Here is a 25,637-nt window from a genome sequence, read left to right on the forward strand (position 1 = left end):
CCATTAGCAATTGTGAAATGTATAATACAGTGTTATTGACTATAATCACAATGCTGGGCATTCGATCTCCAGAAGTCATTCATCTTCTACCTGCTCTATTTTTATCTTCAGAATCTGTCATCATAATAAACTCTATGCATCATTATTTTTTCTGCTTATTTGTTTCCCCAAAATAGAAGGTAAGTTTTTCAGTGAGTAGAGCTTTTTGTCTATTTCATTCATTTCTGTATGCCTAGCTCTATGATGTATAGTACTTGACACTTGGCATACACTCAGTAAATATTTGTGCAATTAGCTCTCAATATCTATCTCTAAAGTGGGACCATGACAAAGATAACAAAGTTAGTGCAAAGTAGAACTAAGCTGCCTGGACACTTGGTGGGATGAGCACTGGGTGTTGTATGTAAGTGAGGAATCACTGGGTTCTTCTCCAGAAACCAATACCACACTGTATGTTAACTAAATAACTTGAAGTTAAGTGAATAAATGAAAAAGAAAAAAACGAAAAAACCAAAACTAACCAACCAAATAAAAAAAAAAAAAAAAAAGAAGAACTGTCTGGAAATCATCAGGTTAAAAGTGTTCTATAAATTAAAATTTCTACATCTTAAAACATTTTAAAAGGGATTTTCTACAGCCTTTAAAAATTAAAAATGTCTCATAGGAAGTAAAATAATTATTTTACTTTGTGATATATGCTTCCATTATACAGGGCCTAGAATATTTTAAAACACTGTTTGGCCAAAAGGAGCATGAATCTAATGAGGCCTGAATAATTTTGCTATTTATTGTTTATTTATTTATTTTACTTTATTTTTTTAGAGCAAAAGACTGCCCTGTAAGCACCTGGCCTGAATAATTTTAAATTCTTACTCATAACAAATATTGCGGTGCTGATAATGTGCCTGGCAAGAAGTTAAGCACATTTTGCCACGAGAAAAATGTAAGACATGGAGAGTCCTGTCATTAGTCAACAATCCTGGAGGAGAAACAAGATATACTTAGGACAACCAGAAAACAAGCGAACATCCCATTTAATAACTTGTCATACTGAATGTCTTACTTAACATTTGCTTGAGGAATAGGTTGCTCTTCTGTTAAAATAGAGGGCTCAACTATTTGATAAATAAGAGAAAACAGGAGAAGTAATATGATGCTAACATATTTTATAGATAATAATTTCAAATGAAAAACACAAATACAAGTTGGTATGTTGGGTAGTACTCTGAGATGGAAGTAGGATCTGAGGGGTGGCCTGGAATACTGGAATACTAACAAGGCTCTGATTATAAAAGAGAAATGGGAAAGAAGAAGTCCATGAAATAGACAGCATACTCAAAACAAGAAAAAGACAGGGGACTTTATTTTTATTTATTTATTTATAAGTAATCTCTACACCCAACGTGGGCCTTGAACTCACGACTCTTAAGATCAAGAGTCGCATGCACTTCTGACTGAGCCAGACAGGCAACTCAAGACAGGGGGACTTTAAATGAGCCACTCAATTCAAATCAAATAGTTACTATAAAATAAAAATTCAGCAGTATACACCAGACACTGTATAATAGTTGTAATATTCACAGAATACATACGATACACGTCTTCCTCTTAGCCATCTTGCTTATTACCATGCTTATTGATGTTACATGTTCATTATGTAAGTGTTCTCTCTCACCTCTCATCAAGATGGTCTACATTCTTTAAGGACAGGGACCAATAACTGTTTTTATGAAACTCACTATTCAATCAAGTACGTGAAGCTTTTGAAAAGCTAAGGGAAACATCCTTGAATTTTCTGAGGCTCATTTTCCTCATCTATATGAAAAGGAAGTTGATACATATGATATTCCAGGATTTTATGATACTCATATCAATATCAACTGGAAAATAGGTTAATATCCATAGTATTCTGGTATATCAAAGAATTTAAGCAATTAAAAAAAAGATATAAATTTCTGTTTGAAGAATAAGAAACATCTGTATGCTAAGGATGAACACAACTGGGAGAGTTTGAAATATTGGTGTGGAATTTTTATTGGGAACAGAAAACAAAAATCTCCATGAGACATGAGAGTGCATCTCAGGGAGTATTTGGTAACTTTTAATCAAAACACATTTTATAATTTTGTTTATTTAGGAAAGTCTCTCTCTTTTTTTTTAAGTTCCTGACTTAGCAGCTGTTTTCAAAATACTACATTTCTTTCTGCCAGTCTGAAAATGGTCTTGGGAGGTCATACTATGTACTATATGTATCTGTATTTGTGTGTAGACATTACTTATAACTATGCATGGGGAAATCTTAGTTTTGAGGTACAATAATTCATTTCCTATTTCTAAAAGTAGAAATTCTAAACACAAGGCATTTTTTACAAGAAAACCCCAAAGTTCTTTGAAAAGATACCAGCAGTTATATTTCAAGTTTCTTGTTGGAGAAAATTGTATTTAAAATAGTACTGAAAAGGTCAGGCAACAATTTCACACCTCCAGGATGTCCCTTGTAAGACAAGATGCTTGGGACCTTAGTTTGAACAGATTATAAACCCCAAAAAGCTCTCCTCGATGTTCTTTTGATCCTTGAACTGCTTCAAAATATCGCTTGGCATTTTCACTTCCAACCACCACACAGTGAAGTTGCTAAAACAGAAAAAAACACAAGATATTTTTGAAGTGTTTGCTCCAACAATATGTCAGAATTTCCTGGCATTCTCTGTATATACACAGCTTTAGCTGGAGCAGGCAGAATCTCCTTAGGGAGGAAATTTTATTTTAATTTCGCTGGCAGATGTTGCCATTATGGCGAAATAAATAATAATAAACTGGCCAGTCTTATTGAAGAAGAGATCTTACATTTCCTATTTTATGTGTTCTACCAACCGAGTCAAGATCCCATTGCTATGCAGTATTCACTTGATGTAAAATGTTTAATGATAAAGGCATGTAATACATCTGACTACACTTTTCTCCTTTCTAGACTCATTACAATAGGAACTAAAACTGACAAAAATCATCACTATTTCACCAAAGTTAAATTATAACTTAGTAACTACATGATAACCACATTAGTATCAAACCCTAATTGTAGCCATTGTTATACTGTCAACTAACAGCAAAACCCAATCACTGTTTAGAAACATTTAGGCATCTTTGAAACAATTTGAAATACAGAAGGAATCCTGAAGGACGTTTATCACTTTAGTAACATTAGTGTATTTCTTTATTTGCTAGATATTTTGCTAAATATAAATATAATCTGATTAACCCCATGTACACTTTAAAATTTCTTGAAAGAAACAAAGAATGCACAGAGTGGAAAATAACCGTAGTCTGTTGTTAACGTAAGGATTAGTAAGAAGTTGCTTTGCACTATACTAAATTACTATAGGCAACTGAAATAATTCTTTTTTTAATTTGAGGGAGTGTGTGTAAGCACGTATGAGTGGGGGAGAGGGGCAGAGGAAGCAGGAAGGGGGGAGAGGGAGAGGGAGAGGGAAGGAGGGGGGTGAAGGAAAGAGGGAGGGAAGAAGGGAGGGAGGGAGGAGGGAGAGAAAATCCCAAGCAGGCTCCACACTCAGCATGGAGCCCAATGCAACATGGGGCTCAATCCCACAACCCTGGTATTATGACCCTAGCCAAAATCAAGAGTCAGATGCTCAACCCACTGAGGTGCCCATGAAATAATTCTTATTAATAATATTTATTTTTTGAATACTTACTACCTGTGTAGCATTTGTACATTCTCTCATTTAATGCGTACAACCCTATAAAACATTGCTATTTTCTTTTTGGAAATAAAGACTAAAATTTGGGGAAATTAAGTGCCTTCTCACAGCTGTCTAGCCAAGAAGTGTCATTTCTAGAATTTATACCTGGATTTGGCTGAATTCAAAATTTATACTTGTAACAATTTCTCATCTCCAGGAGTTCCCTTTTATTTATTTTTTACTAAAGAAATTTTTTAACGTTTATTTTTGAGAGAGAGAGAGAGAGAGAGAGAGAGCGAGCACATGCATGTGAATGGGGGAGGGGCAGAGAGAGAGGGAGACACAGAATCTGAAGCGGCTCCAGGCTCTGAGCTGTCAGCACAGAGCCCAACGAGGGCTTGAACCCACAAGCCATGAGATCATGATCTGAGCCAAAGTCGGATGTTCAACCGACTGAGCCACCCAGGTGCCTCCAAGATGTCCTTTTTAAAAACAAGACCCTTGAGGGGCACCTGGGTAGCTCAGTCAGTTGAGTATCTGGCTTTGGCTCAAGTCATGATCTCACAGTGTGTTTTTTTTTTTTATTATTTTAATTTATTTATTATTTAAAAAAAATTTTTTTTAACATTTATTTATTTTTGAGACAGAGAGAGACAAAGCATGAACGGGGGAGGGTCAGAGAGAGGGAGATACAGAATCTGAAACAGGCTCCAGGCTCTGAGCTGTCAGCACAGAGCCTGACGTGGGGCTCGAACTCACAGACCACGAGATCATGACCTGAGCCGAAGTCTGCCGCTTAACCGACTGAGCCACCCAGGCGCCCCCATGATGTCACAGTTTTATGGGTTCAAGCCTCGCATCAGATTCTCTGCTGTCAGCACATAGCCCACTTCGGATCCTCTGTCCTCTCTCTCTGTGCCTCCCCTGCTCACATGCATGAACACATGTGTTCTCTCTCTCTCACAAAAATAAATAAACGTTAAAAAATAATAAAAATAAAACAAGATCCTTGGGACCTTAGTTTGAGGAAGCTTTGAATCAACATCCAAGTTGATCAGTTGGTTTCAATGCCCCAGAAACATGGACTATAGTCCAGGAAATATGGAATCACAACAATAGCAACTGATGTACCTGATAGTCCAGATGATTTCACTCTTTGCTCCTGACTCTTTCTTAAACACTGTATAGTCACACTGCAACTACTTAATGTAATCACCAACTTGTAAGCGTTAATCTGAATCTTTAGAAGTTCCCTACTTTATCGCAAAATTTATAAAAGGCACATTGTTTTATACTTAAAAGAAGTTTTTCAAAGTGGCTCCCCTAAAAGTGAAGGTCAGATACATCCATCTGTAGGCTGCTATAAAAAATAGGGTTGGAATTAAAGAGGGGAAGGGAAAAGAGCCAGTAATTGGAAAATGTAGCTTAGTTTCCGGCTTAAGAAAAACCCATTCAAGGATACAAAATGTTTGGATTTCTTCCTAACAACATTCAGGATACGCAAGAGGTAGAAAGAAAAGTAGTGTTCACCATGTTAAAAAGTCATGGCCCCTTCTTCCATCTTCAAGGCAGTAGCATGGCATCTTCATATAATCCTATATGACCCCTTGCTTCTGCTGTCACATCTCCTTCTCTCCTTTCTCTGATCCTCCTGCATACTCCCACTCCCTTTAGTGATTACATTGGCCCACCCAGAGAATCCAGGTGGATTTGATGTAGATATCTTTGGGAGAACATTAGCCTACCACCATAAGGACATGCATAATGAATGATGGAGGCTTGACAAATGACACAGAAGCCAGCTTGAAGGGGTTCTCACTGGACAAAACTGAGACAGTTTGAACACCAAAATACACAGTGATATTCAATAGGTTGTAATGTAATCTATTACTAATATAGAGTAATATTACTAATATCCCCTGAGTCCAAATATATTAATAGAAAAGAAGGGCAAGCTCTTTTTTATGGTAGAATAGCAACAAATAAAGAAGGAATCCTGGAAATTAAAAAATCACCATCTGACAATCATCACAGTGGTGGCTGAGTCAGGTGGGTTTCATCAGTGAATGCTAGGGCTGACGGGTACGGGCTTGACAAGGAACAGGATATTGGCATAGTCTCAGAGGATGTCTCCATAAAATACTTACTAAGGGAAAAAATGGTGACTCTGCAGTGAAGAAAGCTGGCAGGCACAAAACTGGTGATCAAGGTTAGCATCACCAATGGTGGGACAGGTCATCACCAGGTGCCTTCTGACCAACGCAATGAGAAGAACATAGAGTCATTTCTGTACTATACTTGCCAGGGGTTCCTGGCTTGAATCTGGACATGAGGAAACATCAAATGGACCTATTTTAAAAGAGAGCTAACACAAGGAAAGGCCTTACTCTTTAACACTGTGAAGGCCATGAAAGACAAAGGGGGTTTGGGTAACTACTCCAGTTGAAGAAAACTAAAGAGACATGAAAAGAAAAAGTTGGTAACCATGATCCTGGATTGGATCCTGAACCAGAAAGGAAAAAGGAGACAAGAAATTGCCAGGAAAGTTAGTGAAATCTGAATGAGTTTTGTGGTTTACAAGGTAATGTTGTATCAATGTTAGTTTCTTGATTTGGATAACTGCATTCTGGAGAGGGTAATAGGGGGACAAAGCAAGTGCAAAACAACACACAAAATTGAATTTAGAATGCATAAAACTATTTTTATATGTACATCTAAACAGGAGAGTGTCCTTTGGAGGGAATACACACTAGAGAACTTAGAGGTGATAAATCTGCAACTTTCTCTCAAATCGTTCAGAAAAATAAATAAAGATCATGGCTGAGGGAAAGAGAAAAGCAAACGTGATAAATGTTAACTGGGAAATTTGGGTGAAGTTAATTGGGTGTTCTTTGTGGTATTCTTGGACTTCTTCTGCCAATACAAATATATTTCTAAATTACACACACACACACACACACACACATACACACACACACATATATACACACACACACACACACACACACATATATACATGTACACATGTAAAAATGAAAGGTGAATTTCTGAATGCCAAACTTTAGATTATGCTCCAAACATGAAGCAAGACAGTTGCTATGTAAGTGATGTTTTTATTTTTTAAAAGTATAAAATGTTTGAATGCATTATCACAACAAATACGAACAAAAACATCAAAGTGAAATTTCCCTTTGAATAATACAGATCATCCTTCATCAGTCTTAGCAACACTGTAATATTTAGGTATATCCTTCTAGATCTTTTTTCAGTGCAGTTAGAGCTATTTATATACATATACAGAGATAACTTTATGCATCAACATAACTGATATACTTGTTCTGCAAGTTGTGTTGTTTTGTTTTGTTTTGTTTTGTTTTGTTTTAATCTCACTTAGAAATGTCTTGGAGATCTTGCCAGATCAGTATGTCTGCTCTATAGTTTTTTTTTTTTCTGCTATTGGGTGTATCAGAATTTATGTTACCATTGTTATTATTGGATATTAAGGCTGTTTCTTTTTTCATTTTTTAAACAAATACTAACAATACCAAATATAAATCCTTGTCATCTTTCACTGTGCATATGTGAGAATATTTCTGTAAGGTAGATAGGGAGAACATACCATGTGTTTTAATATGTTGTGATATTAGCCTGTAAAATCAGTGTACCAAGTTATATTCTCAAAAATAGTATATGAGTATCTCTGTACAAATACCCTCACCAATAATGAATATCACCAATCTCCCTGCCTCCCTAAACACATACACACACACACAACCTCACTAAGTCTTTGCAGAATATGTGTAACACATTATTATTTTATATTTCTAAATTACAACTGTGGTTAAGCATCTTTTCATATATGGGTTAACCATTTGTTTTTTCTTCAATAAAATGCAAAATTATAGTCTTTATTGATTTGTGGAAGTTCTTTATGTATTATAGATGCCAATCCTTTGTTTATCATATGTGGAAATTTTCTTCCTAGACACTTTTTAAATTTGGCTTGTTGTTCCTCCGTCATACATAAGTTTCACATTAAAAATGTAGTTAAATTTACAATATCTGCCTTTAAGACTGTATTGGTTTCCTAAGACTGCTTTAACAAAATGTCACAAACTGGGTGGCTTAAAACAACAGAAATTTATTCTAAAGAACTACTCCTAAGATGAAAAGAATAATGTCCTACTTTTTCCCAAGATTGGTTAAATATACCTGAACAAAATAATGTTCAAGTAGTTGTGCTATACCCAAGAACAAAAAGATGACAGGTTTCTTATAGAGCTAAGTGCTTTAAGAAAAAACAAAAACTGCTGTGTACAATTCTATTTTTAGAATTAAGAAAATAGCATAAATTTAAGATTGGATCATTTTTAGGTTAACTACCACCACATGTGGCAGATGTTTGCTCTTAAATAGATGCCAACAGAATATATAGGGAGTAATTCAAATTTAACATTTATAATTAAACTTGAGCCTCATTCCAGATCTTCTCAAGTGAGCAATTATAAACTAAATAAATTTTATTTAGAGATATAAATGGTGAAGTAATTGATACTGTCAGGATATTAAAGAGTTAATGCAATTTCAGATGAACACTAAAAGCACCAGCACAGTAGTTAATACACTTGTGTTGTATTCCTATAATTCCATTTACTGGGGTATCCCTGGGTCCCAGTTTCATTATATACAACATGAGATGATTGCATTAGATATCTTTAAGGCATTTTCCCCCAGTTTTCTTCATGTCATGGTACACACGGAAAAGGGTAACATATGAACACCTACCTGGAAAGGTTTCTTAAGGTTGGAAGTCGGTTTAGGTAATCTTGCTGCCCAGAGAGCTGTGTGATCATTGTGTCGGTGCACCTGTGTCCCTCCTGTAGCATATCATTATGTCTTGGCCCACAGGCTGGGAAGCTGTGACCTTGCTACTCAAATTATAGTCTGCAGTAGTGTTGGCACTCCTGGGAGCTTGTTAAAAATTTGAATCTTGGGCTCCACCCAGAGCTACTAAATTAGAATCTGTAGTTTGAACATCCCTAAGTAATTCATGTACACATTAAAGCTCAAGAAGCACTACTCAAAATTTCAGCTCTAAAATTCAATGAAAGTAAGAATCTGTTTTACAGGATTTATTCTACAGTATATTTCATAATCTTATTAAATTCCATATTACAGTTAAAACAAAATTAAAAACATTTTTACACCAATTTCTGGAAGTTTTGATATAGACAAACGTTTACTTCTTAATCTGGAAAAGGGAAATATATTTACCTGCTTGTATACCTGTCGTAAGTACATGATCTCCTCCACAGTTCCCAAAGATATCAGCCTAAACACTTTCACATCCCTGCATTGCCCAATCCTATATGCTCTGTAAAAAGATTTTTTAAAAAGCCAACAAAAAACAAGTGAAGCAAGGTTCAGGAGGTAGCTTTAGGACAAAAAAAAAAAAAAAATGGAACATTACTAAAATTTTAACTTAAAAAGAAACATATGTGCAGTTTATTCTATGTTAATTATACCTCAATGACACTGTTTAAAATGGGGGAGGGGAACAGTTAATCAACTGGCAAGCCTACAGAAGTGCAGATTTGCAGCCCTCATTTCACAGAGATTTCTGTCTGAACTCACTCAGTTGACTACCAGCAGCCCAGGTATTTTGACAGGGACTATAGTGCTAATTAAGACAATAATTAGCACTGATTCACCCCACTGGTGAACCATAGAGCTAGTCCTGGCAGCTTCTCTCAGGTGAAGGCTTTATTGGATGCTCTGAATGAAGTCACCTGTTTCTAAATACCTGTTACAGTCACAATTTGGGGAGTGGGGGTACTGATGTTTGAAACTTAAAATTTGGTGAAAATTTTTGACCTTATAAGGTCACTCTATGTTGTTGTATCTGATGCTCTCTCTGCCTCCTTCACCCAGTACCGTACTCCTAATAGAAAAGGACTTTACTACTAGAGGGTATCTTGGGGCCCTGCACATCTTGTACCCGAACAGGGGGATGGGGCCTCTTGTGGCACAGCACAGCCAGGGTAAATTACTGCATTCTCACTTTCATCCTGCAGGCTAGATATAGAGGGGCTCATAATCCCTTTCTTTCTCACAGTGGATTTGAGTCTTAAAATTTTTTTTAAATGGATCTAAGGAAATGTCTTTTGGGTGTGTGCTCAATTGTTTCGTAAATAGGATAGATTCTTTAGAATACATATTCTTTACAGACAAAAACCTTACAACATGTTACTTTAGACCTATGCTTCATCAATTTCTGGGTCCATTAAGTAGGGATATGTTAAGTGATGGTCTTTTTACCATGAAAATAAGTACTGAGGAACTGTTATACAGTATGGAGGTCAAAATCTTCCTTTCTCTTCTTGGTTCCTCCTGCCAGAGTTAATTGAAGGGCAGGGAGGAAAAGAGAAATGTTGTTCATTTAGTTTTATTGTCAACTAATTTAAACTGAATACCAAAACACAGTACCCTAGGATAAATAAGATATTAGGTCTTGATATGTTGTTAAGACAAAAGAAAAAAAAAAGTGAAAATTTTTCTGTGGCTTTCATTTGATTATTTTCCTTGATAGCTGTCAGTGGTGTGAAGCTGGTTAAAAGTGTGGGCTCTGTAAGAGTGCGTGAATTCAGATCCTGAAATCATTGGCTGTGAACTTCAGCAAGTTACTTCAGTTTGTTGTGCCTCAGCTTCCTCACATGTAAAATGGGTAGGATAACACTGCCTATCCCATAAAAGCTTTGATATCAGGGTAATGCTGGCCTCACAGAATGAATTAGGAAGTGTTCAAGTTTTTGTAAGAGCCTGGGGAAGAATGGTATTAATTCTTGTTTAAATGCTTGGTAGCATTCATCAGTGAAGCCATCTGGTCATGGGTTTCTGTTTGTTAGCATTTTTAATTACTGACTCAATCTTCTAGTTGTTGGTCTATTCATATTTTCTATTTCTTCATGTTTCAGTCTTGGTAAGTTACATGATTCTTCAAATTTGTTCATTTCATCTGGATCATCTAATTTGCTAATGTACAACCATTTATAGTACTTATAATCCTTTCTATTACATCAATAGTAACATCTCCTTTTCCACTTCTGATTTCAGTTACTTCAGTCTTCTCTTAGTCAATCTAGCTAAAGGTTTGTCAAGTCTGTTGATCATTTTGAAAAAGAGCTCATGGTTTTGTTGTTTTCTATTGTTTTTAGTCTATTTCATTTATCTCTGTTTTATTCATTCATTCATTTATCTCTGTTTTCATCTTTATTACTTCTTTTTGCTAGCCTTAGGTTTAATTTGTTCTTTTTCTAGCTCCTTAAGGTATAAGGTTGGAGAGCTGATTTCAGACCTTTCTTCTTTTTTAATGTGTTTACAGCTATAAAATTAGCACTGCTTTCACTGTATTGAATAAGTTTGAATATGTTGTGTTTTCCTTTTTCTTTTTCTCAATTTTCTAATTTCTTTTGTGATTTCTTTTTAAAACCAGTGGATGCTTAAGAGCATGTTGTTTAATTTCAACATATCTGTGGATTTTCCAGTGTTTCTTCTGCTGTTGATTTCTAATTTCATTCTATTGTGTTTGGAAATGAAACTATAAAATTTCAATCTTTTAAAATTTATTAACATGTTTTGTAACCTAACATATGCCCTATCATGAAGAATGTTTCCTGTGCACTTGAGAAAAATGTGTAATTTCAACAATCTAAAATTGTTGGAAGGAGAATTCTGTATATGTCTGTTAGGTCCAACTTGTCTATAATGTCATTCGAGTCTTTCTTCCCTTATTGATCTTCTGGCCAGATGTTCTATCCATTATTGAAAGTGGAGTACTGAAGTCTCCTACTACTATTGTAGAGTTGTGTACTGCTCCTTTCAATTCTGTCAATGTTTGCTTTATATATTTTACAGCTTGTTTATTTGGTATATTTATGTTTCTATTTGTCATAGCTTCTGGGTGAGTTAAATCAAGAATTATCATTGTATGCCATCCTTTGTCTCTTATAACAGTTTTCAATTTAAAGTTTATTTTGTCTGATATTAGAATAACTACCCCTCCTGTCTTTTGGTTACTATTTGGATGAAATATCTTTTTTCATCCTTTCACTTTTAACTCATGCATGTCCTTAAACCTAAAGTGAATGTCTTATAGACAGCGTAAGTTGGCATGCCGTGTGTTGTTGCTTTTAATTTATCCTGCCAATCTGTATCTTTTGATTGGAAAGTTTAATCCATTTACATTTAAATGTATTAATGACAGGGAAGGATTTACTTTTGCTATTTTGTTTTCTGTATGTCTCATGGCTATTTTGTCCCTCATTTCCTCCATTACTGCCTTCCTTTGTGTTATGTGATTTTTTAGTGACACATTTTGATTCCTTTCTCATTTCCGTTTGTGTATATTTTATAGATATTTTCTTTATGAAGATTACATATAACATCCAAAAGTTATAACAATCTACCTTAAACTGATACCAACTTAACTTCAATTGCATTAAAAAACTCTCCTTTGCAGCTTTGTCCCCACTTTTGTGCTTGATATCAAAAATTAAATCTTTATATTCATTATTCATTAACACAGATTTATATTTACTTTCATGCATTTGTATTTTATGTTTTTAAAAGATTTTATTTTTAGGTCATCTCAACACCCAGCCTGGGGCTTGAACCTACAACCTCGATATCAAGATTGCATGCTCTACCAACTAAGCCAGCCAGATGCCCCTGCATTTGTCTTTTAAATTAAAAAAAAAAAAAATAGGGGTGCCTTGGTGGCTCTCAGTCAGTTAAGTGTCCAACTCTTGATTTTGGCTCAGGTCATAATCTCATGGTTCATGAGTTTGAGTGCTATGTTGGGCTCTGTGCTGACAGTGTGGAGCCTGCTTGGAACTATCTCTGCCCCTACTCACCTCTCAAATAAATAAAGAAACTTAAAAACAAACTGTGAAAGTTTCATTAAATAAAAAATAAAAAGTAGATTTATAAACCAAAATTATAGTAAGACTGGTTTTTTATATTTGTCCCTGTACTTACTAGCACTGGAGAATTTTATATTTTTATATGGTTTTGAGTCACTGTTAGAGTCCTTTAATTTGAACTTGAAAGTCTTTCAGCATTTCTTTTAGGGAAGGTCGAGTGGTAATAAACTTAGCTTCTGTTTGGGAATGCTTTAGTTTCTCCCTCAGTTTTGAAGGACAGTTTTGGCTGATATAGAATTCTTTGTTGATGTTCTTTTCTTTTGGCACTTTAAACATATCATTCTACTGCCTCCTGGCTTGTAAGGTTTCTGTTGAGAATCTGCTAATAATCTTACTGGGGAATCTCTTGTACACTACAGGTCATTTTTCTCTTGCTGCTTTCAAGATCTGTCTTAGACTTTCTCCAGTTTGATAACCTGTCTCAGTGTGAGTCTCTTTGGGTTTACCCTACCTGGTGTTTGTTAAGCTTCCTGTATTTGCATATTAATGTCTTTCCTTTGAATTTGGGACGTTATTATTTCAGTCATTATTTCTTCAAATAGCTTTGTCCTTTTCTCTCTCTTCTTTTGTATTCCTACAATGTGTATATTGGTCTATTTAATATGTTCCATGAGTTCCTTAAGCTATGTTCATTTTCCTTTGTTTCAGTCCTTTGGTTTGTTGCTCCTCAGATCTGTCTTCAAGTTTACTGCCCAAATATGATGACTCTTTCTAGTGACTTTTTTTTTCATTTCAGTTATTATATTTTTCAGGTTCAGAGTTTCTACTTTGTTCTTTTTATATATACATAATTTCAATCTCTTTGCTAATATTTTAATTTTGTTTATATGTTGTTTTCCTGATTTCCTTTAGATCTTTGTCCATGTTTCCATTTAGCTCTTTAAGATAGTTGTTTTAAACTCTTTGTCTAGTAAGTCCTATGCCTGTGTTTCTTTAGAAGATTTAATTTGTTCCTCTGAATGAGCTAGTTTTCCTCTTTCTTTATAAATGCCTTGTACTTTTTCGTTAAAAATTGGCCATTGATAAAATAGCCACTTCTAGTCTTTGCAAACTATTATTGAAAACATTCATTAATTAGCAGGCTGTGTCTTGAGTCTTAGGAGCAGCTCAGGGTAAGGATTAAAAAATTGTCTTTGGGGGGCGCCTGGGTGGCTCAGTCGGTTAAGCGGCCGACTTTGGCTCGGGTCATGATTTCATGGTCTGTGAGTTTGAGCCCCGCGTCGGGCTCTGTGCTGACAGCTCAGAGCCTGGAGCCTGTTTCAGATTCTGTTTCTCCCTCTCTCTGACCCTCCCCCGTTCGTGCTCTGTCTCTCTCTGTCTCAAAAATAAATAAACGTTAAAAAAAAAAAATGTCTTTGGTCATTTTTGGTTATGTGTGACCAGGGCCTGTGTGTTTGTGTGTGTATGTTTTCCGGTATCTCCTGTATACACAACTGCTTTTAAATGTCTTATTTTATCAAAAAGTCTCATCTCAGCCTCTTCTCAGGGCTTTAGATATATTCTACTGTATTCCTCTACTGTAATATACAGTCCCACTACTGCTTTCATGCACAATGAATGGCCTATAACTGTCTTCAACAGCTTCTGCCAGTCTGAGATCCAAGCTATGCCACCATTTCTTACCTAAGCACTGTCAGGTGAAAAAGAAACCATTCCCTCTGGCAGCTCACAGATAGGTTAGAAAGTTGCAAAGGAGTTCCACACTGCTCTTTCCAACCTGAGAGGGAGGGAACAGGGAACTAACTGTTACTTCCTCTTCCTGGCTGTGCTGTGCCAGGAAATGGGGTGAGGCAAGAATGGGTAAAAATGCCATGAAATTTCCTACAGTTTTGAATATAGCTTCTTCTTGATTGGGAGTTTGCTTGATAACTGTAGATCTTCGATTTAAATAGCTTCCATAAAGTTATTTTAATCTGTCTAGTTTTTTAAATCCACCCATGGGGAAACATATACCTAGAGCTTCCAGTCTGCCATCTTGCTGGCATCACTCTTTGATTTCCTCTTTAATACAAGAGTTATTTAAAAATATATTTTATATTTTAAAATGTCCATATGGAGAGATTTTTATTAGCTACAAGCTCATTGCTACTTTCTAGGGTCTTGTCTTTTGTATTAATTAGAGGCATGTAATCTAGTCCTTGTGGTTTCTATTAAAATATATAGTTATTTAAAAGTATGCTCTAAAACGTTTTTTGAAGGAGTGAGTATTTTCAGTTATTATATGGTTAAATACGTTTACTAAGTTAAAGGCTAAATACCTGTTAATCAAATAATTTACATACTTCCTTTTTTTGCCTAGTTGATCTATTAATCTTTGAGAGAAGGATATTAAGTTTCCCATCATGATTGTAGATTTGCCCATTTCTCATCATAAAAGAGTTTTGTCTTTGTTATGTAGTGACTATTATACTTTCCTCATCGATTGTTCCATTTTGTTTTCCTCAATGCATTTTGCCTTGAAGTCTATTAATATTTTGCCATTCTTACTTTTTGTTATCTCCCTGATGAGATTTTAAATATATTTTATTTTTAACCTTCTATGTATTTTTGAATTTTATAAATATATAAAATTATATCTATAGCAATAAGCATAAATCTGAATCTAACATTTCATTTTTACCTTCTTTTTTTGTTTAAAAGGAAGTTTTACGTTTGGCTTTATTTCTCACAGTTTACATTAGGTTTTATATTTGCCATGCTTAGTTTCTTTTACCTCTTGCTATACACTCATATTTCCAATCATTTTACTGAAATAATCACATTTTCTCAGTGATTTTTTAAAAATTTCTTTTAGTTGTTGTCCTTAAATTTTTGGCTAAAACTTTAAGAACACATTTTTTTGGCATAAATTTGAAATCTGACCAGGATATCCAAATTCTTTTTTGATGAAATATAACTTCTAACACAATTACCCCCACCCTCTCAATGTTTTATTGAAATTATATGAAATTTTAGTGTTTGATTCTTATTAATTTTCTTATACCATCCCTTTATATTTCTCAGAATCCTTTCTTTATAACTGCATTAAGTCTCTCAACTAAACCATCAATAATTATTTAGACTTAAATATAAATTTTTCAGTTCCTAGATGTCAACAGATGATTTATTTCCCCTCACATATTGATATTTTAGTCATTGATTACAACTATAAGTCAAAATTATTTTCTTGCAGATACATCATATGAATTTTGTCACTTTGACAACTTCTGTTGTCTTCTAGAATTCTATAATGCAGATGAAAAGTCAGTTCTTCAAAGTCTATTTTGCAGGAACAGTGGGATTTGCAGAAATGAGTGGGATTCTCATCTGTTGGTAATCTGTTTTGTTCTTTTTTTTTTTTTTTTATAAATAATTTCCTCTCCCTCTTTCTCATTCAGGCATTGTTTAGTCCCCTTATCTTTGGAACACATCAGCAAGATGTGTTTCTGTTTTTTCTCCTGCTCTGTCACTGTGTTTTCAAATATTCATTCCTTTTATTTTCCATATCAATTTTCACTTTCAGTCTTCTTCATTTTATTACTCAGACCTTGTAATGAGTTATTTGGTAACACTTTTAAATTCTAAGCATTTCTAGTTTTCTTTTCCATGCACTTTTTTTCAGGGTGCCCTATTCTTATTTCCTTCAGGGTCAGTTTTTCATCTTGGCCCTTTTCTTTCATACTGCTGGTTTTATTAAACTGTCTCACAATTATTTTTTTTTTTAATTCTTTAATGCTTATTTGAGAGAGAGAGAGAGAGAGAAGAGTGTGAGTGGGGTAGGGGCAGAGAGAGAGGATGACACAGAATCTGAAGCAGGCTCCAGGCTCCAAGCCATCAGCACAGAACCCAACTCAGGGTTTGAACTCATGAACCATGAGCCAAAGTTGGAAGCTTAACTGACTGAGCCACCTAGGTGCTCCATAAAAGGTCTCATAACTCTTAGTTTTTCATTCATAATTACAAATGAAGAACTGGGTGGACTGCACAGGAAAGCTGGTCTGGATTTCCATGAAGGTACATAAGTCTATTTAATCATTTCCCCGTTTTGTGTTCCACAGAGACCTGGGAAGCAATCCTTCAGGTTCAGTTCTGCGTTATGATCTGATCCTAATGCCCACTGTAAAAACCTTTTGTCAGTCGGGATTCCCCACTTATTTAAAAAATTTATGAAACAATTCTTTCAGTTTTGATCAAGGGGCATCTGTTGTAGGCCAACCTCTCTTTATATTGGGTACGGGAGAGGAAATTGTTTTAGAGTTAGCACATTAATTAATTTCTAACAAGAATTCACTCTGGTCTGTTTCTACATCCTATAGTTACTGACCCCAAGCTTGCAATTTCTCTGTGCTCTCCTGCTGACTTTGGATTGTGGCTTTTCTCTGCTGGTTTCTTGATTACACAGATGCTGTTGTAAGACAGATTCTGCCTTCTACCTTCTGAGAGTTTCTCCAAACTTCTAATCTACTAGTAGTGACCTTTCCTATCTTCCTGCAGTATGATGGGTTTGTTCCCTTTTTTTTTTTTCTTTTTTTAAGTTTTTACTTATTTATTTTGAGAGAGCGAGCAATTGCAAATGGGAGAGGGGCAGAGAGAGAGAGAGAATCCCAAGCAGGCACCATGCTGTCAGTGCAGAGCCCGAGATGGGGCTCGAACCCACAGAGCCATGAGATCATTACCTGAGCCCAGACCAAGAGTTGGACACTTAACTGACTGAGTCACCTGTCCTTCTTAAATCAATCCTGCCAAAATGGGATTCTGAGATAGAAAGAAAATAAATTGCTGTTATCAGCCTGCCATTTGGGTTCAGATCTGAATACAATTTTTAATTACATTTTTTTAAGTAGGCTCCATGCCCAGCAGGGCCCAACTCATGACCCTGAGATCAAGACCTGAGCTGAGATCAAGAGTTGGATACTTAGGGGCACCTGGGTGGCTCAGTCGGTTAAGCATCTGACTTCAGCTTAGGTCATAATCTCACAGCTTGTGAGTTCGGGCCTTGCATTGGGCTCTGTGTTGACAGCTCAGAGCCTGGAGCCTGCTTTGGATTCTGTGTCTCCCTCTCTCTCTGCCCCTCACCAACTCATGCTCGGTCTCCCTCTCAAAAATAAATAAACATTAAAAAAAAAAAAAAAAGAGTTGGACACTTAACTGACTCACCCAGATGCCCCTTAAATGCAATTTTTTTAAATAAGGTTTTCTCTGTCTTCTAATCATAGTCATATTAAAAAAGCAACTTAAGAGAATCACAAGGGGGTATTTTCAGATTCAAAGTATTTGCAAGTCACTTTAAATTTTGTCAGTATTATACCTGTCAATTGCTTGAAGATCATTGGCTGGATTCCAAGTAGGATCAAACAATACAACAACATTGGCACCAACAAAATTGAGGCCTAGTCCACCAGCCCTGAGGAAACAGAATTGGGCACATTCAAATAGCAAAAGCATAGTCATTGCCTTCTAATTCAATTGTGCCAGGTTTCTGTAACCAAATCAACACAATACTGCATTAACATCATAAAAGATGATTAAAACACAAACATGCCACAAACAAAACAGCTACAGAATAGTTTTTCTACCATCCTAGAATAATCCTAAAAGAAATTGACCATTAAAGCCCACGTAAATAGGTTGTACTGTTTTTTTTCATTGTTTTGGATATTCAAATACGATGCTGTAAGGTCTTCCTAACATAATTTTTAAAAATTGTAAGTATGGTCCAACTAAATAAAGTAATATACACATTTTTAAAAACCAAGGCAGGAGTAGATGCACTTCTTACTCCTCTCAGTAAGTGCAGCTTAAAATGCTGGGCATCATATATAAAATAAATGTAAGACCTGAAAGGTAGAGAGAACAAAGCATGGCTAGAGACTATAAGAACTAAGGAAGGACATGACAGTGAGTTCTCCAGCTTTGTTTTTGCTTAAAAATCCCATACTGGGTTCTGGAGAAACCAGCAAACTGGAAATGCCAACAGTCAAGACCAAAAAAAAAGGCCCAAGAAAAGCCCTTTTCCTTTAGCTAAAGAACCAGGAAAGGTATAGACTTTTAACACAGAAAATGTTAGATAATAACCCGCCTATTTTTGTAAACACCATGGAAAAAAAAATCTATGACCTGAATCCCAACCTGGTCAGTAAAGGCTGAGTGAGGAGATTAGATTTCCACTCTTGCTTGACTAAAATGGGGTGCCTCTCACCTCCACTCAGAGGATATCACAGAAGACTGAGGAGCTGGGACATTCATTTCTGCCCAGCTATAACCCAGTCGCCTCTGTAATGTCAGTGGAGGTCGTACAGAAACAGTAATCAAGTGCCTCACTCTTAGGATGTCAATAAAAGCCAAGCAAGAAACATGGATTCCCATCCCTATGTGGCTGGCATGATGTCTGGCTAAAATAGAGGGGGAAAGCCCCTCTATAGATAGATAAGCTCAAAATAAAAAATTACAAAATGTGTGAAGAAACCATGTACCATGAGCAAGAGCAAGAGGGAACAACAGAAGGATTAGCAGCCCCAATTCAGGAGTTAACAGAGCAAAAATGCCATTTAAAAAGGGATTTAAAAAAAAAATGATTGAAATTACTAAAGAAACAAAAGAAAAGCTAGAAAACATAAAGAACAAAATATAAGTAAAAATGATTAGGCAGATTTGAAAAATACCAATAGGGCTTTAAACATGAAAAATACAGTCTTTAAAAATTCACTGAATGGGTTAAATAGCAATTTCTAATGTAGAGATAATTAGGAGCCTTATGGCAGATCTCATCAAATTAGATGGGGGTGAGCAGACAAGGAATGGCAGATGACAGCTTGTCTAGAAGTTCTGTACTATTTGAAGTATTGTTGAAGTCGTTTGTTACTTTGGAAACATTATTTAAGAAATTAAGCATGTTTATGTACTTTATAAAACTTAACAGAAGACAATATCCTATGTCATTTAATGCTCGTAGGTAAGGCCTCATATGAGAAATTACTTCTTGAATCCATTCACAGGAAAATGGGAATCCAGAGCGTCTCTCAATGCAAGAGTTCAAGGAGAATTTCGGTGTTCAATAGTAAGTAGCGCATTCATCATATATATAATTTTATGCATTTTAAGTAATTTTTGTGTTGACTTTTTACATTTTACATATGTTTGCTTTTAACTTTTTTTTTTTAAAAAAATTATTATCCTTGAGAGAGAGCACAAACAGGGGAGGGGCAGAGAGAGAGGACAAAGGATCCAAAGCAGACTCTATGCCAAAGCACCCAGCCTGATGTGGGGCTCAGACTCACAAACTGTGAGATCATGACCTGAGCCAAAGTTGGACGCTCAATGACTGAGCCACCCAGGCACCCTGCTACGTTTGTTTTTAAAGTCCTCTGAAATTCTTTTTGCAAGATAGTGGGGGTAAATCTATAAAGTACTTATTACATTAGATGTCAAAAGTTAAGGATTTGTTGCCCCCCAAAAGGGATTAATCTTCTTAGGTGTTTATACTGGCATAAATCTTGCTCTAAAGTGTATATATTCTTTAAAAGGTTTTAATGAGAGATTCATAAATAGGTGTTAGAACTGACTTAACTTTTATAAAACCTATTAATGTAGAGCTGCTATGGTTGAGACCAGGTAGACAGAGGGAGGAAATACCTGGCCCACTAACCCTAGTGAACTCTCTAGGGCTGCTTGAGCATACTTTAAAAGCCACTGCTACAAATAATTCTTAGTTATTTGATTAATAACTCAATTACTCAATTAAGTCTGCCTGTTCTGACCACAGACATGAATAAAAACACTACCACAGAAAATTCCTGGGAGGAAACATCCATTTCTTTTGATTGTTATCTTTATAAACCCAGACATATAAAGAGAATCCAGTGATGATAAGGAAATTGAGAAAAAAGGTTAGGTAAAACTCAAGATATTGTTATTTCAGTCATAATTAATATAATAGTATTTTTGCTGCTTCTCCTCAAAGCCAAATAAAACAAGGCAATATAATCATAACCACTGAAAATTAATCCAGTAATAATTTTTAAATTACCCTAAATCTTAAAAGCAATTACATAAAAATCAAGTTATCAAATTTTATTTTCTTACATTGTGGAGACAAGGCAAATGTTAACATCTTGTGTACTGTTGAACTCTTTCACGATCTTGATTCTTTCCTCTGATTTCGTACTTCCATCAAGTCGTCGGTAATCAAGGCCAGCTGCCATACAGTATTGCTGCAGAACATCAAGTAACTAGAGAAAAGGTATGGAAATGGGCAAAAACAAATGTATGGTTTAATAAATTTCGTACCACTATAGAGAGAAGATTTACTAAGTATTAATAATTGCTGCTCACAAGTTCTTTCTTATAATCACAAGAGCAACAAATATTTTCCTGACTTCTGGCTTATGTATTTCTCCCCATTGTCCTGAAACTGACTTTAATATTTACCAATGTTTGTTTTTTAAATCAATCTTTCAGGGAAAAAAAATCAAACTTTATTTTTTTTTTGAAACTAAAACCAAATAAAAAGTATTGGCCAAATAATTTATGTAAGTGAATTTCATTATTTGTGCTATTTTCCAAGTTCTAAAATCTCTTACATGCCTTAAAGAACACTTTAATTATTAATAAAAACATCAACAAAGAATTAAAAATCTTTGAGTTTGCTCTTTGATAGTAATCTTGATATCATTTAGATTTAAGTGTCTGTTTTAAAAGTTGCTTATGTCACTACTATTTTCTACAGTATGTATAAGATAAAACTGCGGCTGGACACTGTTATATCTCTTAGGATTATCTATGCCTCAAGAGCTAGGGCTGGGCCAATTAAGAGTATATACTTCAGAAGGAACTTACCTTGGTGGAAAAGGAGAAAAGAAGTATTTTATCTTTGTTTTTCCTACAATGATTTAAAAGCTGCTGAAGGACCTAGAAATGAACCACAGAAATCAACCACCAATGAACCAGTTCCAACTAAAAGCACACTTTATACATATAAACATCACTAGAGAATTTCTTAAAAATTATTTTTATACAACATAACCTCAGTCCTCTTTCCTAATTCCCTCCATTTTTGCCAAGTTAGAGAAATAAAGTATTAGATATTACATGAAATGTTATTCATCATCATACTGTCAATAATGAGGTAAGGTTCCCAAAGACTTTTGTTTCATCTCATCTGGTTTTAATAAAAAGGAAACATTTTAGATTATGGGATACATTTAAATGAATTAATTTAATTTCCAAAAAATACTTTCTTTATACCTACAATATGTTCAGAAACTAAATTACAGAACAGCATTCCTTTTAGGAAGTATTTAAATTTTTTCTAGATAGATGTAATGAAATGTGTTTAATTACATCTAGGTCTTGATATTTGTTTTCTTAAAATAATCAGTCACATATACACCTCTTCTTATTTTATCCCCTCTGCTTCTCTATTTACAGTAAGTCCTGACTTCCAGATTTGATTCTGACCTCAAAATGTCAATAATTTGCCCCAAATACAGTGCTTTTAGGGAGGAAGCAAATAATTCAAACCTGTGTATAACAGTATCACTGTAATTTTTAAAATAGGCATTTCCACATCTGGCAGTGACAGTTCCAGAACACTGTGGAAAAATAATCCACAAAGTAAAGAAAAGGAATTTTCTGTACTAAGCCTAAAGTTTTTCTGAATTATGCAATAAACACTTCAGTTTTGTTTATTCACTGATAAGCATTTAAACTTAAAAAATCATATTCAATATAACACTCTTTTAATAATTGACTAAGAGAAGATATTGTGCTAACTCTGACCCCATGGTCCAATCCCTCAGAAAAAGCTATAGAAAAAAAAAAAAAGCTACTCAAATAACCAAACGGTGATAAAAATGTCACAGATCAAGTCAACATAATTTTAATACTTGCAAAACTTATAAAGTAAGTTTTGCATTAGCTTTATTTTTTAATAAAATAACTGATTCTGTATAAAGGATGTGAATTTGAGCTTCACATAATACAATAACTTTTTAAAATTAAAGACTTTTTAAGAGCAATTTTGGATTTTCAGAAGAACAGAGTAAAATATACACAGAATTTGCCCAGAATCCCTCTCCCGCATCTTATATCCCTGCCCCTCCCTGCACAAAGTTTTCCCTATTATTAACATCTTGCATTAGGGTGGTACATTTATAACAACTGATGGACGAATAAATTGTTATTAATAAATTATTATAAACTATTATTAAATTATTAACTATTATTATTAACTAAAGTCTGTTAACATTATTTATAATAGGGCTCATTCCTTGTGGTGTACATTCCATGAGTTTTGACAAATATATAATGACATGTATTCACCATTAAAGTATTATATGGAATTGTTTCACTGCCCTAAAAATTCCCTGTGCTCCATCTATGTATCCCTCCTTGCAAACTCCTGACAACCATTTATTATTTTATTTTCTCTACAGTTTTGCATTTTCTAGAATATCATAGAGTTAGAATCATACAGTAAGTAGCCTTTCAGACTAGCTTTTTTCACTTAGTAATATGCATTTAAGATGACCATGTCTTTTCGTAGTTTGATATTTCATTTCTTTCTATTGTTGAATAATAGTCTATTGTCTGAATGTATCACAACTTATCTATTCATCTACTGAAGGACATCTTGGTTGCTTCCAAGTTTTGGCAATTATAAATAAAATTGCTAAAAGTATCTGTGTACAGGTTCTTGTGTGAACTAAGTTTTTAATTTACTTGGGTAAATATCAAGGAGTGCTGTAAATAACAATGTTCACACTAAGAAATCTTGAACGTAACTTTTCTCAAATTAGTCAAGCCTAGAGAAGAACATGACCCCTATATGATCCCAACAGCACTAAACTCGGTTTTTCCCCACCCTTCACAGTAAGCGGCTCTGTGGTATTTCCCAAGGGAAGGGAAAATGAGGATTCTTATCAGGGGAATAAGTGCAATTTTTGACCATCTGCTTGAATAGTAGTTGAGGTCAAAAAAAGACCTTCACATTTAACAGAAAGAGCTGGAGTTCATGAGTATAGTTCTGAGGGTAGGAAGGGTACAGTGAGCATTATATCAACAAATAAATTGCAGCTGTAGGCTGACCTATAATAAGAGAAGCAGAACTAGTATCTTTCATCACTTGAATTCAAGAAGTACATGCAACTTGGATTTCTTAACCCCAGAGACAATAGATTATAAGCCTATACATTTTGTATCATGAAATTACCAGGTGATGTTGATAATCAAATGATGAAACACAATTTTAAAAATATAACCTTAGGTTATTAATATCAGTCTCTTTCTTGTTGGTGTTCTCTCACAAAGTAAATTATAGGCGCCTTTCACATATAAAGACATCAACCCAGATTCCATCAATAATTCATGCTTGCTTTTTCCCTTCTAAAACTCATAACACAAAAAAGTAATAATTATTTTAATCAGACATTATTTCTAAATATACATTGAGTAGTTATAAAATTCCATTTAATATCAAGAGTAACTTTTTAGTGAAGAGTCACAATGAATGATATTTAAATATATAACAATAGATAATACAGTTTTCATAAGGAGGCCATGATTTCTGAAAATATTCTATTGGCTTGAATTATGGGATAATAAGTGCTCAGTTCCAAATTAATTGAGCTTTTTATATAGTTTTATTTAAAATAAATAAAGTCGGGGCACCTCGGTGGCTCAGTCAGTTGAACTTTCCACTCTTGATTTCAACTCAGGTCATGATCTCACAGTTTGTGAGATCAAGCCGTCAGGCTCTGTGCTGACAGCATGGAGCATGCTTGGAATTCTCTTTCTCCATCTCTCTCTGTCCCTCCACCATTCGTTCTCTCTCGCTCCCAAAATAAGTAAACATTAAATAAATAAATACGTAAATAAATAAAAGTCAATAAAATGGATGACAAAAATAGATTTATTATTGTTAGGAAATATTGGTAGGAAAATTACTACTATTAGGTTTGAATTATTTATTGTGATAATAAAACAGAATATTCTCACTAATACAAACTTATTTATTTAAAAATACACAACTCTCAACAAAGTGGGTATAGAGAGAACATACCTCAACATAATAAAGGCCATATGTGACAAGCTTACAGCTAATGTAATATCCACTGGTAAAAACTGAAAGCTTTTCCTCCAAGATCAGGAATAAGACAAGGATGCCTACTCTTGTCACTGTTATTCAACACTGTACTGGAAGTCCTAGCTAGAGCAGTAAGGCAAGACAAGGAAATAAAAGGCATCCAAATGGCAAAGGAAAAAGTAAAAGTGTCTCTGTTTACATATGGCATGATCTTATATATCAAAAACCTAGACTCCACAAAAAACTGTTAAAACTAAAAAATTCAGTAAAATTACAGGATACAAAATCAATCTACAAAAATTCATTGCATTTCTGTACATTAATAAGGAACCATAAGAAGAATAAATTAAGAAAACAATCCCATTTACAAATGCATAAGAAAGAACCAAGTAAAAATAAATTTAACCAAGGAGATGAAAGACCTATACATTGAGAATGATAAGACACTGAAGAAGACACAAATAAATAGAAAGGTATTCAGTGTTCGTAGGCTGGGAATGTTGGAAAATGTCCATACTACTCAAAGCAATCTATAGATTCAATGCAATCTCCATCAAAATTCCAATGGCATTTTCCACAGAAATAAGAACAAACAACACTAAAATTTCCATGGACTCACAAAAAAACCTGAATAGTCAAAGCAATCTTGAGAAAGAGCAACAAAACTGGAGGCCTTGTTGGAAACCACACTTCCTGATTTCAAACCATACTACAAAGTTATGGTACTATATGGTACTATATGGTACTGACATTAAAACAGACAGGTCAGTGGAACAAAACAGAGAGTCCAGGAATAAACCCAAACATATATAGTCACTTAATTTATGACAAAGAAGCCAAGAATATACAAAGGGGAAAGGATACTCTCTTTAATAAATGGTGCTGGGAAAACTG

The 25,637-nt window shown here is 34.7% G+C and overlaps 1 protein-coding gene and 1 long non-coding RNA gene across 7 annotated transcripts in view; one reads left to right on the forward strand and one right to left on the reverse strand.

The window, feature by feature from the left end:
* The window catches only part of ERCC6L2 (ERCC excision repair 6 like 2), a 143,632-nt gene that overhangs the window by 45,090 nt on the left and 72,905 nt on the right, over window positions 1-25,637 (reverse strand). For 5 of the 6 annotated variants that reach the window (XM_058695491.1, XM_058695486.1, XM_058695488.1 and 2 more), the window contains 5 exons: window positions 21,497-21,568; window positions 20,744-20,889; window positions 17,970-18,065; window positions 8,976-9,075; window positions 2,482-2,634 (listed from right to left, as the gene is read on the reverse strand). In XM_058695491.1, coding sequence (XP_058551474.1) covers window positions 2,482-2,634; window positions 8,976-9,075; window positions 17,970-18,065; window positions 20,744-20,889; window positions 21,497-21,568 — 567 coding nt within the window. The remainder of the gene's footprint in view (window positions 1-2,481; window positions 2,635-8,975; window positions 9,076-17,969; window positions 18,066-20,743; window positions 20,890-21,496; window positions 21,569-25,637) is intronic. The other variant, XM_058695487.1, reaches the window with a different exon arrangement.
* LOC131491947 (uncharacterized) overlaps window positions 19,631-25,637 on the forward strand; it is a 127,279-nt gene continuing 121,272 nt past the window's right edge. Inside the window, exon 1 of the long non-coding RNA XR_009251733.1 lies at window positions 19,631-19,718. This is a non-coding gene — a long non-coding RNA (uncharacterized LOC131491947). The remainder of the gene's footprint in view (window positions 19,719-25,637) is intronic.

Source organism: Neofelis nebulosa, chromosome 12 (genome assembly GCF_028018385.1).
Source record: "Neofelis nebulosa isolate mNeoNeb1 chromosome 12, mNeoNeb1.pri, whole genome shotgun sequence".
Classification (NCBI taxonomy): domain Eukaryota; kingdom Metazoa; phylum Chordata; class Mammalia; order Carnivora; family Felidae; genus Neofelis; species Neofelis nebulosa.